The 16309-nt window shown below is 44.9% G+C and overlaps 1 protein-coding gene across 1 annotated transcript in view; it reads left to right on the top strand.

Annotated features, from left to right (window-relative positions):
* GRHL1 (grainyhead like transcription factor 1) overlaps positions 1-15381 on the top strand; it is a 40457-nt gene extending 25076 nt beyond the window's left edge. Inside the window, exons 10-16 of the mRNA XM_065630961.1 lie at positions 5232-5319; positions 7594-7733; positions 9118-9155; positions 9254-9342; positions 11109-11194; positions 12889-12953; positions 14161-15381. Of these exons, the coding sequence (XP_065487033.1) occupies positions 5232-5319; positions 7594-7733; positions 9118-9155; positions 9254-9342; positions 11109-11194; positions 12889-12953; positions 14161-14275 (621 nt within the window). The 3' untranslated portion in view covers positions 14276-15381. The remainder of the gene's footprint in view (positions 1-5231; positions 5320-7593; positions 7734-9117; positions 9156-9253; positions 9343-11108; positions 11195-12888; positions 12954-14160) is intronic.
* Positions 15382-16309: the final 928 nt, after the last annotated feature.

Genomic DNA, 16309 nt, shown 5'->3' with positions numbered 1-16309 from the left:
CTGCAGCTTAGCAGAGCTGTTGGTTTTTTTTTTCTTTTTTTTTTTTTTTTTTGTTTAATCTAATTTTGCAATTGCTGTTTTGGCTCTGAAAACTCCTGCCTGTGTTCAGCCTTTGCAAGGAAAAATATTTCTACCCCTTCTGCTTGGCTCATAGGTGTTGTGATGACCTCAGATAAATTTGCTGCTCTCAAAATGCTGGAGCGCTGAGAAGTGTTCCTGAGCACTGACTTTGGAGAAAGGTCAGTCTGGGAGAAGATTGATTGTCAGTGCTCCAGACACTGGGAAGTCCTGCAGAGTGCCTTCAGCAGGAGAGATCCGTGCAATTGGTTGGAGCAAGTGCAGGCTTGTCTTTTTGCCCAAGTTATGTTGTGCTGGTCCTTTTAAATTTCTTTTTTGTGTTCTTACTGCATTTGTTCTTAAAAAACAAACAAAACCCCCCAAAAACCAACAAGAACAAATGAACCAACCAAACAAAAAGCAAACAAACAAAGAAAAAAACCCACAAACCAAAACAAACAACTTCCACATCTTGTGAACAGAAAATGTTTCTGTTTTCGTTGTACCACTGTTTTATACAGCAGTATAACAAAGCCCATTTACAAGCAGGGCGAGTGCTGTAATTTGGCTGCTCTGCCTAATGCATTTAGCACACAGAGAACTAACACCTTTCCCAAAGCCACTGTTCACCAGGAGCTGTGAAAGCAGCATAGCAGGAGCTGAGCTGAAAGCAGTTGTAGAAGCTTAACTGGGTTTGCAAAGAAAGGACATTTCCTGATCTTTGTCATGTGTGCCTGCCTGAACAGTCTTTTGAAGGACTAGAGCAAGTAATGTGCAATGTTGCTGTTTCCAGAGTGACCCAGAGCTTTCTAGGCTGGGATAAATGCTGCCTGGACTTACCCAGTCCTTCTTTTGACTTCTGTAAGCAACACAGACGTCCTATTTTGCTGGCATCCTACTTGACTCTCGTTCTTTGCATCCAGGCTCCCTCTTCATAGCACAGACTCTTTGGGAGTGATATCTTGAATACCTCTCTGCAGCTGCAGGTCTGAGATGGGCTTGTGCTACCCACTCTGATTCCTGTGCTGGCTTTGCACCATCACATACTGTGTGGTCTTGCCTTGTTGTCATCCCCCAGGACACTGTCGCAAAGATCAATCTCCTGTGCCATTGCTCTGCCTCCATTTACCTCCCGAAAGATATGAGCCCTCCACAATCTGCCTCTGCTGTAGCACCCCATTGACCCATCCTGCCATGTTTTGTTGTCCATCTATATGCTTCTAAATAGGTGCTTCTGCTTTCCTGCAAGGTTGGCAGAACCTGCTTGTAGCTGCCTGCCAGTGTAAACCTACTCAGTCATTGTCCTTCAAGTGCCTCCTGAGATGGCTCCTGTTGTGATGATTTCTGCAAAGAATTTACTAGGGTCTTCACAAATGTTCTCCAGAGTATCTTAAAGGCTTGCCAGTGAGCTGAAGAGCCTTGGGTCTCATGGGCTTTTTTTCAGGCTTTTTTTTTTTTTTCCCTCCCCTTTTTTTACCTCTCAAATGAGATTAAGGCAAGTGTGTCATCTAAAGCTCTTTCATTATCTAGGAGTCTTGTGTGTTATCAATCTATGTTCTCTACAATACCAGTGAGTGCAGACTTGCTGCAGGGAACAGGGGGTTCTTTTACTCATAAATTGTCCAGTCAATTACTGACACTGCGCTAAAGCTACTGACAAGCTAATAAGACAAATCGGTTAATAAAAGGGCAGACATGTAGTCAGTATGTGGCTTAAACGAGACCTTTTGAGTCTATACCATAAATTTCAGCAAATCTCTTAGTATGGTAATGCTAGTGTATCTTCTACTTTCCTTGGGGATTTTGACCTTTCTTTCTGCTTTATTCCTCCAGATACTTTGCAAATTGGACCTGAATTAAAAGGGGAGGGAGGGGGAAAAGATTACTCTTCTTTATTTAATCTGACTGTTGTTCATTCTGTGAACATGCAGCCAGTGTGAGGTGGTTGCCTCATGATTCTGCAATTTGCATTTATAGAAATGGTGTTGAAGTTTGCTGCCTTTCAGACCTGTGCTGGATCTGGCAATGAGAGCTGGGGACAGAGCCCGACAAGCTGAATAATGTTTGTCACAGAGTTGAATCAGTGCGTTCTCAAAGGCTTCTTTGAGCCTCTGGGCAAGTGCTCCTGTGAGCAGACTGCTGCAGGTACTGACTCGTAGGCTGCAACACTGGCCACTGTCTCCAGGGTCCTGTAAGAGCATTGGCATTTCAGAAAGAGCACCCATTTTCTGCCCTGCTCTGAATCTTGGGTAATCAAGCAGCTGGTCTTGAATGTTTACAGGACAATTGTTACTATAGTATCCACACGTGTTACTGTCCTTAATGTGTTTGTCCTTGTGTGGCCACTCTTACCTGTAGAAGTGCTGTTATCCATGTTGTCTTTGTGGAGGGCCAAGTCTATACTGTAGAGATCTGTTGGAAAAAACAGCACAAAATGACGATGCCGTGGCCACCTAACAGGGACAGGCAGCTCTGTGTAGGTCCCCTCTGTTCTTTTGTCTGTTATGGCTGTGCTTGCATTGCATGCCTGAACTGACCTTGAACCTGGACACTGGCTGGCAGTCCTCTGCTGCCTCTTCTTTGTGTATGCTCTTCATAGGAGAGGTGCTCCAGCGCTCTGATCATCTTTGTGGTCCTCCTCTGGACTTTCTCCAACAGGTCCGTGTCCTTATGTTACGGGCTGCAAAGCTGGACACGGTACTGCAGGTGGGGTGTCATGAGAGTGGAAAAGAGGGGGAGAATCATCTCCCCCAACCTGCTGGTCATGGATCTTGTGCAGCCCAGGATACGGTTGGATTTCTGGGCTGGGAGTGCACATTGCTGGGTTATGTCCAATATTTTGCCTACCAGTATCCTCTGGCAGCTCGGCCACTGGGGCCTCAGGGCAGAGGAAGAGCTTGGACAGCTTGTGCACTGAGTGCCAGAGCTGCACCCAGCATGAGAGGGGGTGTGGAGCAGCCCCCCATCTCCAGAGCACACCCAACCAGCACAGCCCCGGTGCAGAAGCCAGGGGTCCCACAGTGTCGTGAAGGGTCCGGATCCCAGTGTGTCGTGACTCGGTGTCGCATCCTCTTCCTGCATCTCTATTGCTTATCAAATACATCATGTTTGTCTGTGGGACAGAGGGATGGCAGCTCTCCCCAAAATGCTGCTTCCCTTTCTCAGCCCGAGAATGTCTTACACAGCTAGAGACTTTGAGGGAAAGAACAACACCAAAAAAAAAAAAAGTAAAACCTGCAGCCTTTAACACATAGACAAGAGGATGAAGTCTTGCTTTTCAGGCAGTAGGCTGTTCTTTAGGTGATGAAGTTGGGAAAACCTCTTTCTTACAATCGCATTTATTCCATGATTGCAGAAGACAGGAGTGCCAGTGTCTTTTCTTTAAAAGTATCTGGTCCTGGTTGTCACTGAGCTCCACTGGCAAGGTGGAAAAGCCTGTTATCAAGACATAGCTTTCTTTTTTTATGTGGGATTTAAGATGTGTTTACCTAGGCCCCTGTAGCCTGGAACAAGTTGACTTTCAGGCAGAGCTCTGGCTGTAGGTATGGGAGGGCAGAGGTCTTCTCAAAATGTGTACTCTGGATGGATTAGCATGTTCTCCACGAGCAAGCAGGTGCTGTTCCCTGTAGCATAGTGTTCGAGTAGCAGAATTTTATTATTGCTATGTGAAAAGTAGAACATGGGGCTGGAGCCAAATCTGGTCTTTCTCCTGTGAAGCTGAGATCTTGCGACTCTTCTGGTAAGGGAAGTCGCAGAGGGATGCGGGCCCAGTTGGGCTGAGGTTTAGGTGGGATGTCTTTGCTGTAGTGGGCTGTATCAGACTTACAGAGTCAAGCAAAGCTGACAATGGCTGTGTCTTCATTAGTCATTTTTTTCTCTTTTTCACAGCAGCTGCCTGAAGCTGCTTGTGTCCCTTCTGTTAGATGGGAAAAAAGGTGATATATAAATGTTAATGCACGTCAAATATTTAGGCTCATTTTCCTTTTTATCACTAGTGCAGACATGCCCACTGCCATCTAGCAGGCACAGGCTTCCTGTCGTCTATAGGGTATTGATTTACTGTGAGGCTGGGAGGGCCGTTGCCCTTCTCCTGTGCTGGGCTTTAGGCACCGTTTCCCACCCCATTGCCATGTGGTTTTTAACATCTCGTTTGCCATAACTATTGTAGTCTCCTCCAGCAGTGTGTAAGGATGTAGGTGTGTTTTGGCGGCTTTACAGGGATGGGAATGAGACATAATGGCTTCCTGTGGCCAGATAACTGTTGCCTCTTACCCTGCTTTGCAGGAGGCTGTTGGGAGACAGGTAGAACTCACCAGTGATCTGGTGGTAGCACCAGGACTGAGCATTGGGGATCTGCTGTGGGCTTGTCACCCTGTGCAACTGGCAACGAGACATCCCTGCCTTAACCCACGGTCATGTAGGAGGTTTGGGCACAGCTAGAGGAATGAACACAATTTCAATACAAACCTTCCTTCCTTCTCTCTCTCTCCATCATAGCTGCCTTCACCTTGCAGAAAATATAGTTCTCTCCTCACTGCTGCTTGGTTTGAAGGGCCAGGAACCATGGCAAGAGCCTGGTTAGGTGTCTGTGGATTCCTCCATAGCCTGGCCCCTAGAAAAAGAGAAGTAGTAATGCCAGCTTCACAATTATGCATGTCTTCAGCTTGAGATCTGTGAAGGCTGGTATAACTGCTGCTGGCTCCATGTGCAACATGCAGGGAAGGTATTTTGCGCTTTGTGAATCCAAGTGTGGCTTGGTTTTAATAGATCAGGATTTAATGACGATCTAGTGAACTCTTAAACCGAGGGAACTTGCAAGTTTTTATTGTTTTATACAGTTCAGATGTATTTTATCTCACACTTCATACTATTGTTATAGCTGTGGATGTCTTTTGCCGTCATGTCCCCATATGACTTGAAAGAAAAGCAAGTGTTTGCATCTTGGATATGATTGTTTGATTTCATTAGATGACAGGACTTGAAAGTAAACACTGTGCAGACCTCAAAGTTGGCACACTCTGGCAAACCTGCAGCTTGGGTATGGTGGAGCTGACCTTCACAAACACAGATCTGGAAGAATCAGTGTTCCTGCCTCTGCAGCTGAAAAAAACAAACACACCAACCTAAAAAGACCTCCTCTCTCTCCCCATTACCCTTAATCTCTTATCTGGCAGGGAGCAGAGAGGAAGATCAGAGATGAAGAGCGAAAGCAAAGCAAAAGAAAAGGCAAGTGCACTGACCCCAGCTCTCAGTTGAATGCCTGTAAGTAGAAATTATTCCATTGGTATTTTAAATATTATATCGCATTTTGGTTACAAATAAGTTGTGCAGGAGAACTTTCCTAAGTCAATTTTTATCCCCTGTGGAATAGTGTTTGTTTTAAGCAGTTGCTTATGGAGCAATTAATTGTGTTTTGCAACATACTGAACCACTTAGGACTTCACTTCTACCTAGTTCTTCCTGTCCAAGACGGGGTCCTGCCATGTTTTCAATCAGGTATGGTCTTTAGCAGTTGAAATAACAGGGTGAGTGTGTGATTTTTTTCTTTTTTTTTTTTTTTTTTTGGGCACTACTGGTGCCCCTGCAGCAAGTACTGGAGCTGTTCCATGTGTTTCCAGCTTGGTCCTAAACTTAGGCTTTAACTTATGTTAAAAATGTGTTTATAACTGTGCAGCAAGGTGGTGGCAGCCTTGGGACTGAGCCTCCAGCCTTATGCTCACTCTTCTAAAGCCAAGTGTTCCCTAGTAAATAATTTCAATAGAAGTTGTGAAGGATGTGAAGGCCTCAACACTTGTGGTGTGTAAACGCTGTGGAGCTTCTTCCAGCTGAGCATCTTTCCTTTAACTGCTGCAGATGACTGAAGCAGATCCTGTGTTTGGATGACTAGTTATTGACCAGCAGAGCTGCTCAGAGGAAAATATATCTCCCTGCTCTTCCTTTGCACGAGGCAGGTGCGTGCTCTGCTCAGTGTGCTTGTCAGAGCTGTGCTATTAGCAGTCCAACTGGTTCAACAAGCATGAGCCTCACGGCTTGCTGGGCAGGATTTTCCTGACACAGCAGGTACAGGTTGCTGGAGCAGCTTCAGAAGATTATGCTATGAGGGAACCCTTTGCTCAAGGGCAGTTGCAGAAAGGACTGCTGTTGGTTGTGGCGTGGGTTTGTTTTTGTGGGTTTTTTTTTTTTGTTTTTCCAAAGTACATGGTGAAAGGTAGGTTTAGCACACTGTTAGCATTTCACAAATGTAGTAGCCCCAGCGCTCCCAAAAGATTACTGCATGCAACCCTTTGCGTAATAGCTGGAAAGTGCAAACAGTTTCAACACAGATTTCCAAGATCTTATGTTTTGACAAAAGCTGCTTTCCAGTGCGAATTTCCTAGGCTTGGCCTTAGCCCGATGTGACCTTTATTTTCCTGGAAAGTACAATCCATTGCTGTTCAGCTCTTGTGTGCAGTTCAGTTTTTGATTTTTGTGTGTGTGTGTGGTTTTTTTTTTTTTAAGCCATAGGCTGTTATACACACTGCCAGGATCACAAATGCCATATGTGCATGGACTCATCAACAGCGGAAGTAGTTTTTGTAGTTCGTGACTTCTGGACAAAGTTATTTTCTACAGGGATTGAGCAATATTTAAAACCATCTGTTTTGGAAGGAAAAAAAAAAGTATATTTTTCCACTGGGGACATGAAGTAAAATGTTTTGCTTGCACTTGTTTTGACCCAAAATCAAAATGTTTCCATGTGCTAGAATGAGTGGAAGTCTTCAGCTGGGGCCAGTTTGACATGAACGTGTCTGAAGGGCAGTTTAAGGCACCTTCTGCCTCACTCTCTCCCAGATGGGTCTTTCTGAGTGAAGTCTGTCCCCTTGGTGGCTTGTGTCACATCAGCTGGTGTGTGGTGAGAGCCGGAATGCTCTGTGGGAGACAGTGCTGGTCCTGGCAGGGGATGAACTGAGGCCCGGCAGCTTGAGGTGATCAGCATGAACAAGAAGATGAACAAAAATACAAAACTTGAAAGGATGGAATTGAAATGTTTCTTGCAAGATGCTACATTTAGAGTTAGGGGCTCCCAACTGGAACCACATGGTTGCAGGTTGTCTCTATCTTCTTTCTTCTTTCCTGGTATGGGAAATCCAACACTCTTTTGAGTGAACAGACAGGGAGAAGAGGGGCTGTGGACTGACTTTTGTCCGTCTGTTTGGATGGTTTGCTTGGTACATGGAAGACCTATGTTCCTTTGTTGGGGTGAGGGGCCAGACCGTTCCCCAGCCCAGTTTAATATCTGAACAAAATCCAAGAGCTCACTTGGAGACATGGAGCAAACTCCTGCTCCTCTGTCAAATGAGCTGTTTCCTCAGGGTCCAGGCCCTCATCTGAGAGGCAGACAACCCAGCTTCAAACTCTTCTACCACAGCAGCTTCTCACTTTGCTGACTACAAAGTTCCTGTGTTCAACAGCATACGTGCCTCTTAAATGATGTAGGAAAGCCACAGCCCTGCTGGTGTCTTCACTCTCCTCTGTTCCGATCTTTGGTCTCTGCAGTTTCTGATGTCAAAGTGCCAATGCTTCCCTCACACAAACGTACGGACATCACCGTCTTCAAGCCCTTCATGGATCTAGACACTCAGCCAGTCCTTTTCATTCCTGATGTTCACTTTGCAAATCTTCAGCGTGGTGCTCACGTAAGTAAAGCTCGTGGGTGTGGGGATGAGGAGGGCCGTGGGATGTATTTGCAAAAAGCCTGGGATGCTTTGTGTACATACAGGCGAAGGAAATGCCACACTGTCTGCACTGATGCTGCGAACAAAAACAGGCTGAGTCTCACATGAGCAAGAGATGTTGCTCCTAGCTCCATTGACCAGAGTTAACTGGGGATGTTTTATGAATAAATTATTTGCCTATCAACTCCTGTTTCCATGAACCTGAAATGGCGTTTCCAAAGCATCTCCAGCTGAGAGCTCGCTGAATGAACTGCAGGCTGGTTTTCTCTCGTAACATCCCCTGGGTTCCTGCTGTGCTGCTGCAGACCTCGGGCTCCTCCAGCCTGCTGCTGCTGCGGGGCAAAAATCTGTGGAACTGGCAAGTGTCAGCTCTGATCCGCTGCCAGAGCGCCCTGCAACGCCGTTTCTGCAGAGTCCCAGCTGACAGGAAACTGGAAGGGAAAAAATTAGAGCATAACAGAGTTTCAAAATCTTGAACTTTCCTGTGCTGGGAGTTCTGGCATGCTCTAACAGAATCTAAACCTTACTTTTTAAGAGCATTGCCTAAGCTCCCAACAGGGATGGAGAATAAACTTGTTATCCATAAGACTGACTTTTCCCCATGTTTTCATGTGAAGGCTCTAGTGCTGAGCTCTGTCAGAAGGCTATGCTAGTCAGCATAGAAAGCTGTTTGGCTCTTGTATGTTCCTGTCTCTCACTGGAGACCCTTTAACTTCTCTTTATGAAAAGGGGTAAAGAAAATGCTTACTGGCTTTTGGAATATTAAGCCAAAGTGTCATTTGATACAGGATTGAGAGATAATATGAGGAAATGAATTTTAGTTCTGGATAAAATTTTCACAACCCTAAGTGCGAGTATTATTTGTGTATTAAAAGGAAGGCCTACGTTTATTGCTTGGACCAAAACATCTTACTTCTAGTACTGTAGTTGTGTCTGGCTTCCCAGTTGACAGCCTTGGTTTCCCCTGTGTCCCTGTGCTAAGGAGTGGGGTGGGTGGGTGACCCTTCAGCCCTTGCAGCTCCTTCCTCTCCTAAAACCCGGTGCTGCTGGACCTCTGCTCGTGCTGGATGCGGCGGGATTGTTGTTCCATGCCAATGACTCCTTAACGCAAGTAAAGCTATCTCTAAGTCAATTTTAACAGGTAGCACTTAAAAGGATGGGGAAGACGTTGCTAACAACAGCAAATTACACCAGCTAATGGGTCTCTCCTTGTGCAACTTTTTGTGGCGTTCGGAGCTCTTTGCGGTGTTTTCTGAGGACTGGGTACCACATGAGGTTCTCGCTAGCTAATTCAGCGTGTGTTTTTCTGTGTAAGTCAAGAAAAATCTCTTACTTGTTTTAAAAGGTCCTTCCTGTTGCTTCAGAAGAGCTGGAGGGTGAAAGGTAAGAGCTGTGCTACTTCAGCCTCCTGAAGGTTGGCCTTCAGACGGGTAAGTCCCTGTAATTGTACTGCTGCTGACTTTTTGCCCTGTCGCTGACAGCTCCAGCCTAAAGAGAGGAGCCTATATTGGTGAAGAGGACTTTATTGCTACCCCAAATAAGATGGCCAGAATAGAAGAGCCAAAAAGAGGTATTATTTTCTTCTTCCAGAGACTAGAGTATTTGTCCATCATGATAGATGCATCTGAGGTTGAGGAGTTGTTTTAATGTATTTTGGAGCATACTTCAGCCTGATTTTTCTGGCTTTGAGTAGTAGTAGGAAGAGTTTTTATATCCGGATATAGTTCAGCTCCGCGAATCTTTTGCAGTGTCGAAATTCTGTGTTTTTCTGCCAAGTCAGATACTAATTGACTCTGAACCCATATGGAAAGAGACTCGGAGGAGGTGAGCAGGTCACCAGTCTCCTTGGTGGATTGGGGGAGAGAATTCATCATGCAATCCACTACCAAATACTTCAGAAATCTTCTCTAGGACTTTAAGCAGTGAATGCCAATAACTGGTTATGGGTACAAAACTACTGCATCTTTCATGGTGCCAGAAAATGGGCTGTTCACCACTGAGAACCTCACTGAGAGAAAATTCTGCTTATTTGTAACCTGTTGCCAACCTTTGCAATTTGATATGGAAGTGGATGTTGCTGTGGTGTTGTAGAAGGAGATGAGAGGTCTGTTTGGAGATGGTGTGGAGGATTACCTGCACGTTACAGTCATGTGTGGAAGGACCATGACAAAGCTTAAAGGATTAAAAGAAAAGGATTAAGCTTGTGATGTGGTGAAGGTTAAGTCTAACAAGTCTGACTGTAATGGGGCTGCACTTCTGTAGTCTGGATAAACTAGTAAGGAAGGATGGATTTTATAAAAGGAAATTAGACTTCTGGTTTTTCCTGTTGCTCTATGCCATAAAAAGAGACCCATGGGATTCTCCCTCCTTTGGCTGGTGTATCATCTGTATGTGTTGTCTTCATTTTTTTAAATCTACAGTCCTTTTTAAAACCTGCCTTTAGCACAGGAAATCCATCAAGGTGCTGCGCTGTCCTGAATTCACCTTGTGCAATTAGATATGCCAGTAATTGTTGCAGGTGTGTCAAAGCTGTGGCTGATGAACCCTTGTGAACAATCCAGGCTGCAATACCTAGTTATTACAAGATGGATTAAAGACAGCAAAGCTGTTAAAGTCCAAGCTTTCTTGCTCTCATGGCTTATTCCTGAGCCTTAACTCAGTTTTTAATGAGGCTGATGTTACATACAGAGACTTTCTGCAAGCTTGAGAATGCTAGGGATGCTTTGCTGATTGGGTTTCTTATTATTTCGTTCCCCTCTGAGCAGGAGACTGAGTCTGTGTTGTGTGTCAGCTGGGCTGGTATGAGTATTGCTGAAAACATGGCAAGGGGTAGGAAGAGAGATGAGACACTGTAGGAGGAGCAGGGGACCATACAAATTTAATTATTTAAAAATGAGGAGGTGGCTAGGATGGCTTCACCTGCTGTGGTAGCATCTGTCAAATCACTTTATTGTGAAAAGTCTTATGGCAGATGACCTGTGAGATGTGGATACCCAACAGCCTCCAAATTGTGTGGTTTGCATTCTACCCTTCTGTGTTTCAAATGTAACCTTTTGTTTTTTTCAAATAATAGAGAAAATAGCAAATAGAGAAAGATTAGAAGTAGTTTGACAACAAAGATGTTTGAGCATGCAGTATTTCTGTGTGCAAAAAGTATGTTTTTGAGCTAACCTAGCTGTACATGTTTTTGATACCATCTTCCATGTATATTGAACGTATGTGTATCTCTTTGTGAGATCCTCACTGTATTTCACTCTGTACTTAGCCACTATCATGTGCAGATCGTTTTTGAGGACCAATTATGCCATAAAGTCCGCCCTTTGATTTGCTTTTCAGTGTTGCTGTATGTCCGAAAAGAGTCAGAGGAAGTCTTTGATGCACTAATGTTAAAGACACCGTCTCTGAAAGGTCTCATGGAAGCGGTAAGTAATAAGACTGTTCTATAGTCCTCATCTCCAGTTTGAGAAAGAGTGAGTGTAATCCCTGGCTGTCCAGTCCTTGTACACAGGAGCTAGACTGTCAATCACAGCTTGTGTCCACATATTCCTGCTCTTCTGGATAAAAAGCATAAGCCCAACTTCCTTTCAATAATTTGGTAATTAATGTAAATAATGCTTTAATTATTAAGGGACTTCAGGAAGCTTCCCTTAAGTATCTTGCCCCACATCTGTGGAGTCTGAGTGTTCTCAGTCTTCCTTGAAAATCCAGGTCTGTCAGGCTTCATGACTGGGTACCTGACACAGTCCCAAAATGATATGTGCTGCTGGAAGGAGCCTTCTGGTCTCTGTGCTTATGTAGGCTGTGCATTCGCCAAGCTGCAGAAGCAGCTGTGTAGGTCTTTTCCTGGTTTTGTCAACAAATGGTCAATAGACTCCCCACTGTGGATGTCCCTCATATCACAGAGAGTACTTTAATTAGAAGATGGAGTGATTTTCAGAATGTGTTCACTGTCTTGGGTTTATTTCAGCCTTTCAAAGCCTACTTCTGAATGCGCTTGAAGACTTTTATATGTCAGTGTATATGTGCATGAAATTGCTCTCTGGTACTTGACTTCCAAAATAGCCTTCCACTACCCCTGCTGCTGCAGCGCTGCAAAGGAAATGCAGAACTTAACTCCAAGGAATGGCGTAATGGTTGGCACGAGCTCAAAACTGACGTTTCTGGCTGCCTCTTTCTGTGACTAATGCCTCGTCGGTGCCCAGAGGACGGAGGCTTTGGGGCTGTGCGGCCAGGTTTTGGTGTTCGCTTTGGGACCCAGCAGTGGTTCTGTAACCTGAGGTTCTCTCCTGGCTGTGAGGCTTTGCTGACAGGGGCAGGCTGGAGATGGGGTCTAGTGGGGAGGGGAAGCAGAAGCTGCGAAGTCCTCCCTTATCCCATCATCCTGTGCCTTTTTTGTTTTGCTTGGACTTCTTAAAGCAAGGAACCGAGAGCTCACAACTGTAGCTGAGAGGAAACCCCCTGTGCATTTGCATCCTGAAACAGCGTATTGGTTTGGTACTTGCTCTCCGTGTGACAGAGCAATTTGCCAAAGTAAACCAGGCTCCGGTTACTGACCTCATGGCTTCCTGGAGGTTCATGCGGTGAAGCGCCGTGGTTAGTGGCCGTGGCTTTGCACTGAGGTCACTCAACTGGGTGAGGGGGACATTTCTGATCAGCTCGTGTCCTTAGCAGCAGAGGTCTTCACTCTATTGCTATTTTCTTCCTGCACCAGCCGCTGTGACGACTGGTTTTCACCTGATCCCTCTGACACTGAATTTAAAAATGGTTTTGATACGTTCTTTTTTAGAACAGAGAGCCAAGAGAAGTTGAGAACCAGGGTGTGGGGTGGTTTTTAATGCGTGGTGTGGGGGCAGGGGGTTGCTGTATGAGAAGTCAGTGGCCAGGTTTAGAACATGACTAAAATTTTTGCGCAGAAGTTGGGCAAACTGCAGAGGAGGGGTTCTCATCTGTGGGTTTATGCTGTAGTTCAGGATTTAGTAATTGCCTCACAGGGCAGAGCAGTTGCAGAGTGGTTGTTTTGATCTGCAGACCTTTTTTGTTCCTTTGTAAAATAGTAAGTGGAAGACAATACCAGCAGTCTCCTTGCTTCAACAGTGCTTGCTTTCTTTTATTCTAGATATCTGACAAGTATGAGGTTCCTTTTGATAAAATAGGAAAAATCTTCAAAAAATGTAAAAAAGGGTGAGTACATACCTATGCAGCAACTATCTGAAAATATGAACTCCTTTTTTCAAACCTGTAGGCAAATCTGCTCTATAACTCCTCCATGTGCTGCCTGGGTGTAAAGGTCATCTGTGGGGATGTGTGTGTGTGCATACAGGATTTACTAATCTTATTCCAATTCAGTCCTAATCAAACTTGAACAGAAGACTGTAAGGATCCTATAGAAATACGTAGTCTGACTTCCTCAGTAAATACAAGTCACGGGACATCTCTGGGTTAACTGCTATTTGAACCAGAGTTGATGACGTCGGGGGAAGAAGAGTTCCCTTTTTTTTTTTTTTAAAAGACTCCCAGTGACGAAGAACCTATTTTAACCTGTGTTAAATTGTTCCAGTGGTTAACTGTACTCACTGTGTCTACATTCTTTACATGCAAAGTACCCCCTCCCTACAGAGGCTACACTCCACAGTCTTTTTATTTTGTAACATAAATAGTGGAATTCCTGACTATATCTGCTTTTATTGCTCCTTTTAATCTCTTGGTAATTTTCTTGTGGTTTTTTTTGTTTGTGTGTGTTTGGTTTTGTGTTGGTTTTTTTTTTCCTGTTTCTGAAGTCACTTTGGTGTCTCAGTCCCTTCCCCAAAGCCCCTCTGGCTGTAAAAGTGTTTTAATCACATTTGGAATGTAGTTTCAAGGGCTGTGCTTTCATAGCAGAATTACTGTAGAAGTTTTGAAGTGATGGTAGCTAAACTACTGTTAAGGATGGTTTCATGTGTGTTCACATGCACTCTCACATGTGTGTGCTTGCACATAAACACATAGGTAAGGACTGGAAGCAGCCAGGCATCGGTAGTTTCTTCCCTGCAAGCTCTGTAGGGTTTTATGCTGATGCTTTATAGCTGTCAGACAAACCAGTTCAGAACTCGAAGTTTGCCCAAGTGTCTGCAGCTTCAGAAGGGTTTCTGCCCTTTCTGAGATCTCCCTCCCTGGTCCAGAAGCCAGATTTAACCCTGTCATTCAGATCCTGCAAGCACAGCTGTGAGCCTTCATGGCAGGTTTGGGCAAGAACAGCTGGATCTGCTGTAGGAAGCAATGGGTCAGAGATAGGTGAGCAGGGATCTTGCCTTACCTCTGCACAGTCCGGGCTCTCTGAGACTTGAGGGCACCTTTGCTGTCTCTACCATTTAGAACAGTAATATCTCCCTGCCCTATTTTCTTTTTCCAGAATTCTGGTCAATATGGACGATAACATCGTGAAACATTATTCTAATGAAGATACCTTCCAGTTGCAAATTGAAGAAGTTGGAGGATCTTACAAGCTCACTCTCACCGAGATCTAAGATCGTGGATCCTCTGTGGATTTTAAACAAAGGTCTCAAGTGAACATTTTCCCATAATTTAGGATGCTGGGCAAAACACTAATCACCTTCTCCAGAAGAAAGCCAGATGTTGACTTGTTCTGGAGAGCAGAGCAGTGTTTTTACTTAATATATTTGTGTTTCTGTTCTTTGCTAAGAACATGGTATTGCTCATGACCTTATTTGCACTTGAAATGAGTGAGCAAAGATGGGCAATGAAATAGAGAGCATGTATAAAACACTAGTAAATACGGGAGGGGAAATCCCCTGGAAGGTGGCCTTTTAGAGTGGTGATATCTTATTTATCTATCCAGTAACCATGTTTGAGCCTATTGTCAGCTAATGCCATTTTGTTGGACTGTTTTCTGCTAAGTAGAGCTACAAAACTACTCATTGATACTAGTAGGAATTGCGTGCAGGTTGGAGAAAAGTCTTTATAATGTTTACTCTTGAACAGGGCAGACTTGAAATCACTTGTGTCATTTTGGGGGGGAATGTAAAACTGCCTTGCTTATGAAGAACTCGCCTTAGTAACTGTGTGAACTCTCATCAGATGAAGCTATATTGTATATAAGTGCAATATATTTTTTGAAGGTTTGTAAATGTGTACATACAAGTGATATATAATATATATAAAATATGGTGTTCTGTATATACCGTGAATATATGCAATGGAGCCCATCTAAAAGGATGCCATATACAGAGGAAACAGATATTTAATGTAGCTATTTAAAAATGGACAAGCCCTTAACACGCACCAAAGGTGAGCACACGTTTGTACATTCATAGAAGGCACAAGAGACCTGCTTGTTCAACACGGATCTTCCTACGTGGAGGGAAAAAGGTATCAGCTCTCTCCTAAACCCTCCTGCACAGCAAGGCGATGGCAGTCCTGGCTTCTCTTACGAGCTGCCGCTTAGAGCCCTGACAGGCTGCGTACCGCTGCCCGGGGAGGTGACTTGTGCCAAGTCTGAGAGCTGGGTCCTGAGAGGAGCTGAGCACTTGCAGATCACTTGAGATCTCACTTCTGGGGGTCAGGAAGAAGGTCTCCTAGAGGGTGGATTTTTTTTTTTTTTTTTCTTTTTTCTCCGTAGCAATAGACTTAAGGCTTAGCTGGATGCTGTCCACAACAGCAGCTCAGGCTGGATGAACCTGTGGGTTGGAGCCAGCTTGCAGAGTCCTAGGATGTCAACAGCTGGAAGTGCACAGGCAAGGCTTTTGAGAGAGGAAGGCGGCATCCCAGCGCAGCGGTGAAGCATTCCTTGTGTATATACATTGCCAGGCACTGACCCACTGCTGGGGTGGAGGGACCAGAGGGGCAGCTGGTAGCAGGTGTCCTGAGCCTAGCCCCAGCTGGGAGTGCCAAACACCTCCAAAAAAACCTGCTCTGCGGTGGATTGTACAGTATTTACTCATTGTGTGCATCTGCTTATGAAGGAAAGGCGCCCTCTGGTTAGTAGCAAGTGAGAGAGGAACATTTGAACAGCAGCACTTGGCTCTAAGGCAAAAACCTGCATTACATGGTGAGAAGGTGAGTGTGAGTACCAGGTCCAGTGTCACTTAGTGCTTTTGTTAGGGATCTGGATAATGAAAGAGAGGTTTGTGATGTTTTCAGACAGCATAAAACTGAGAAAAGCTGCACGCGCCTCACCTAGGATGTGATGGTCAATCTGGATAGGCTGGAGAAATAGCCTGGAAAAGTAGGATATGATTCTACTTAATGTTTAACAAATCGTAATCAAATGTTGTTCAGCTATGTCACGCTGCTGTTTGGAAGAGGGAGGCAAATGCCACACTGAGCTCATGAACAGGAGCATGGCCTGCAAGAAATGGGAGATCTGCCTTTTGCTCTACTTGGCATCGCCAAGGCCTCTCTGGGAGCTCTGTGCCCTTCAGCAGAGCCTTGTCCTGTCAGGTGTCCCCAAGGCCAGACTGCCCTGTCCTTCAGCTGGAGCTTGTGGCCTCTGATGAGGACGGGGCTGGATGAGTTCCTGATGAGTGGTCATCTTCAGAAGG

This window comes from Caloenas nicobarica, chromosome 3 (assembly GCF_036013445.1).
Source record: "Caloenas nicobarica isolate bCalNic1 chromosome 3, bCalNic1.hap1, whole genome shotgun sequence".
Lineage (NCBI taxonomy): Eukaryota > Metazoa > Chordata > Aves > Columbiformes > Columbidae > Caloenas > Caloenas nicobarica.
The sequence above is the reverse complement of the archived record's forward strand: the minus strand, read 5'-3'. Positions and strand labels throughout refer to the sequence as shown.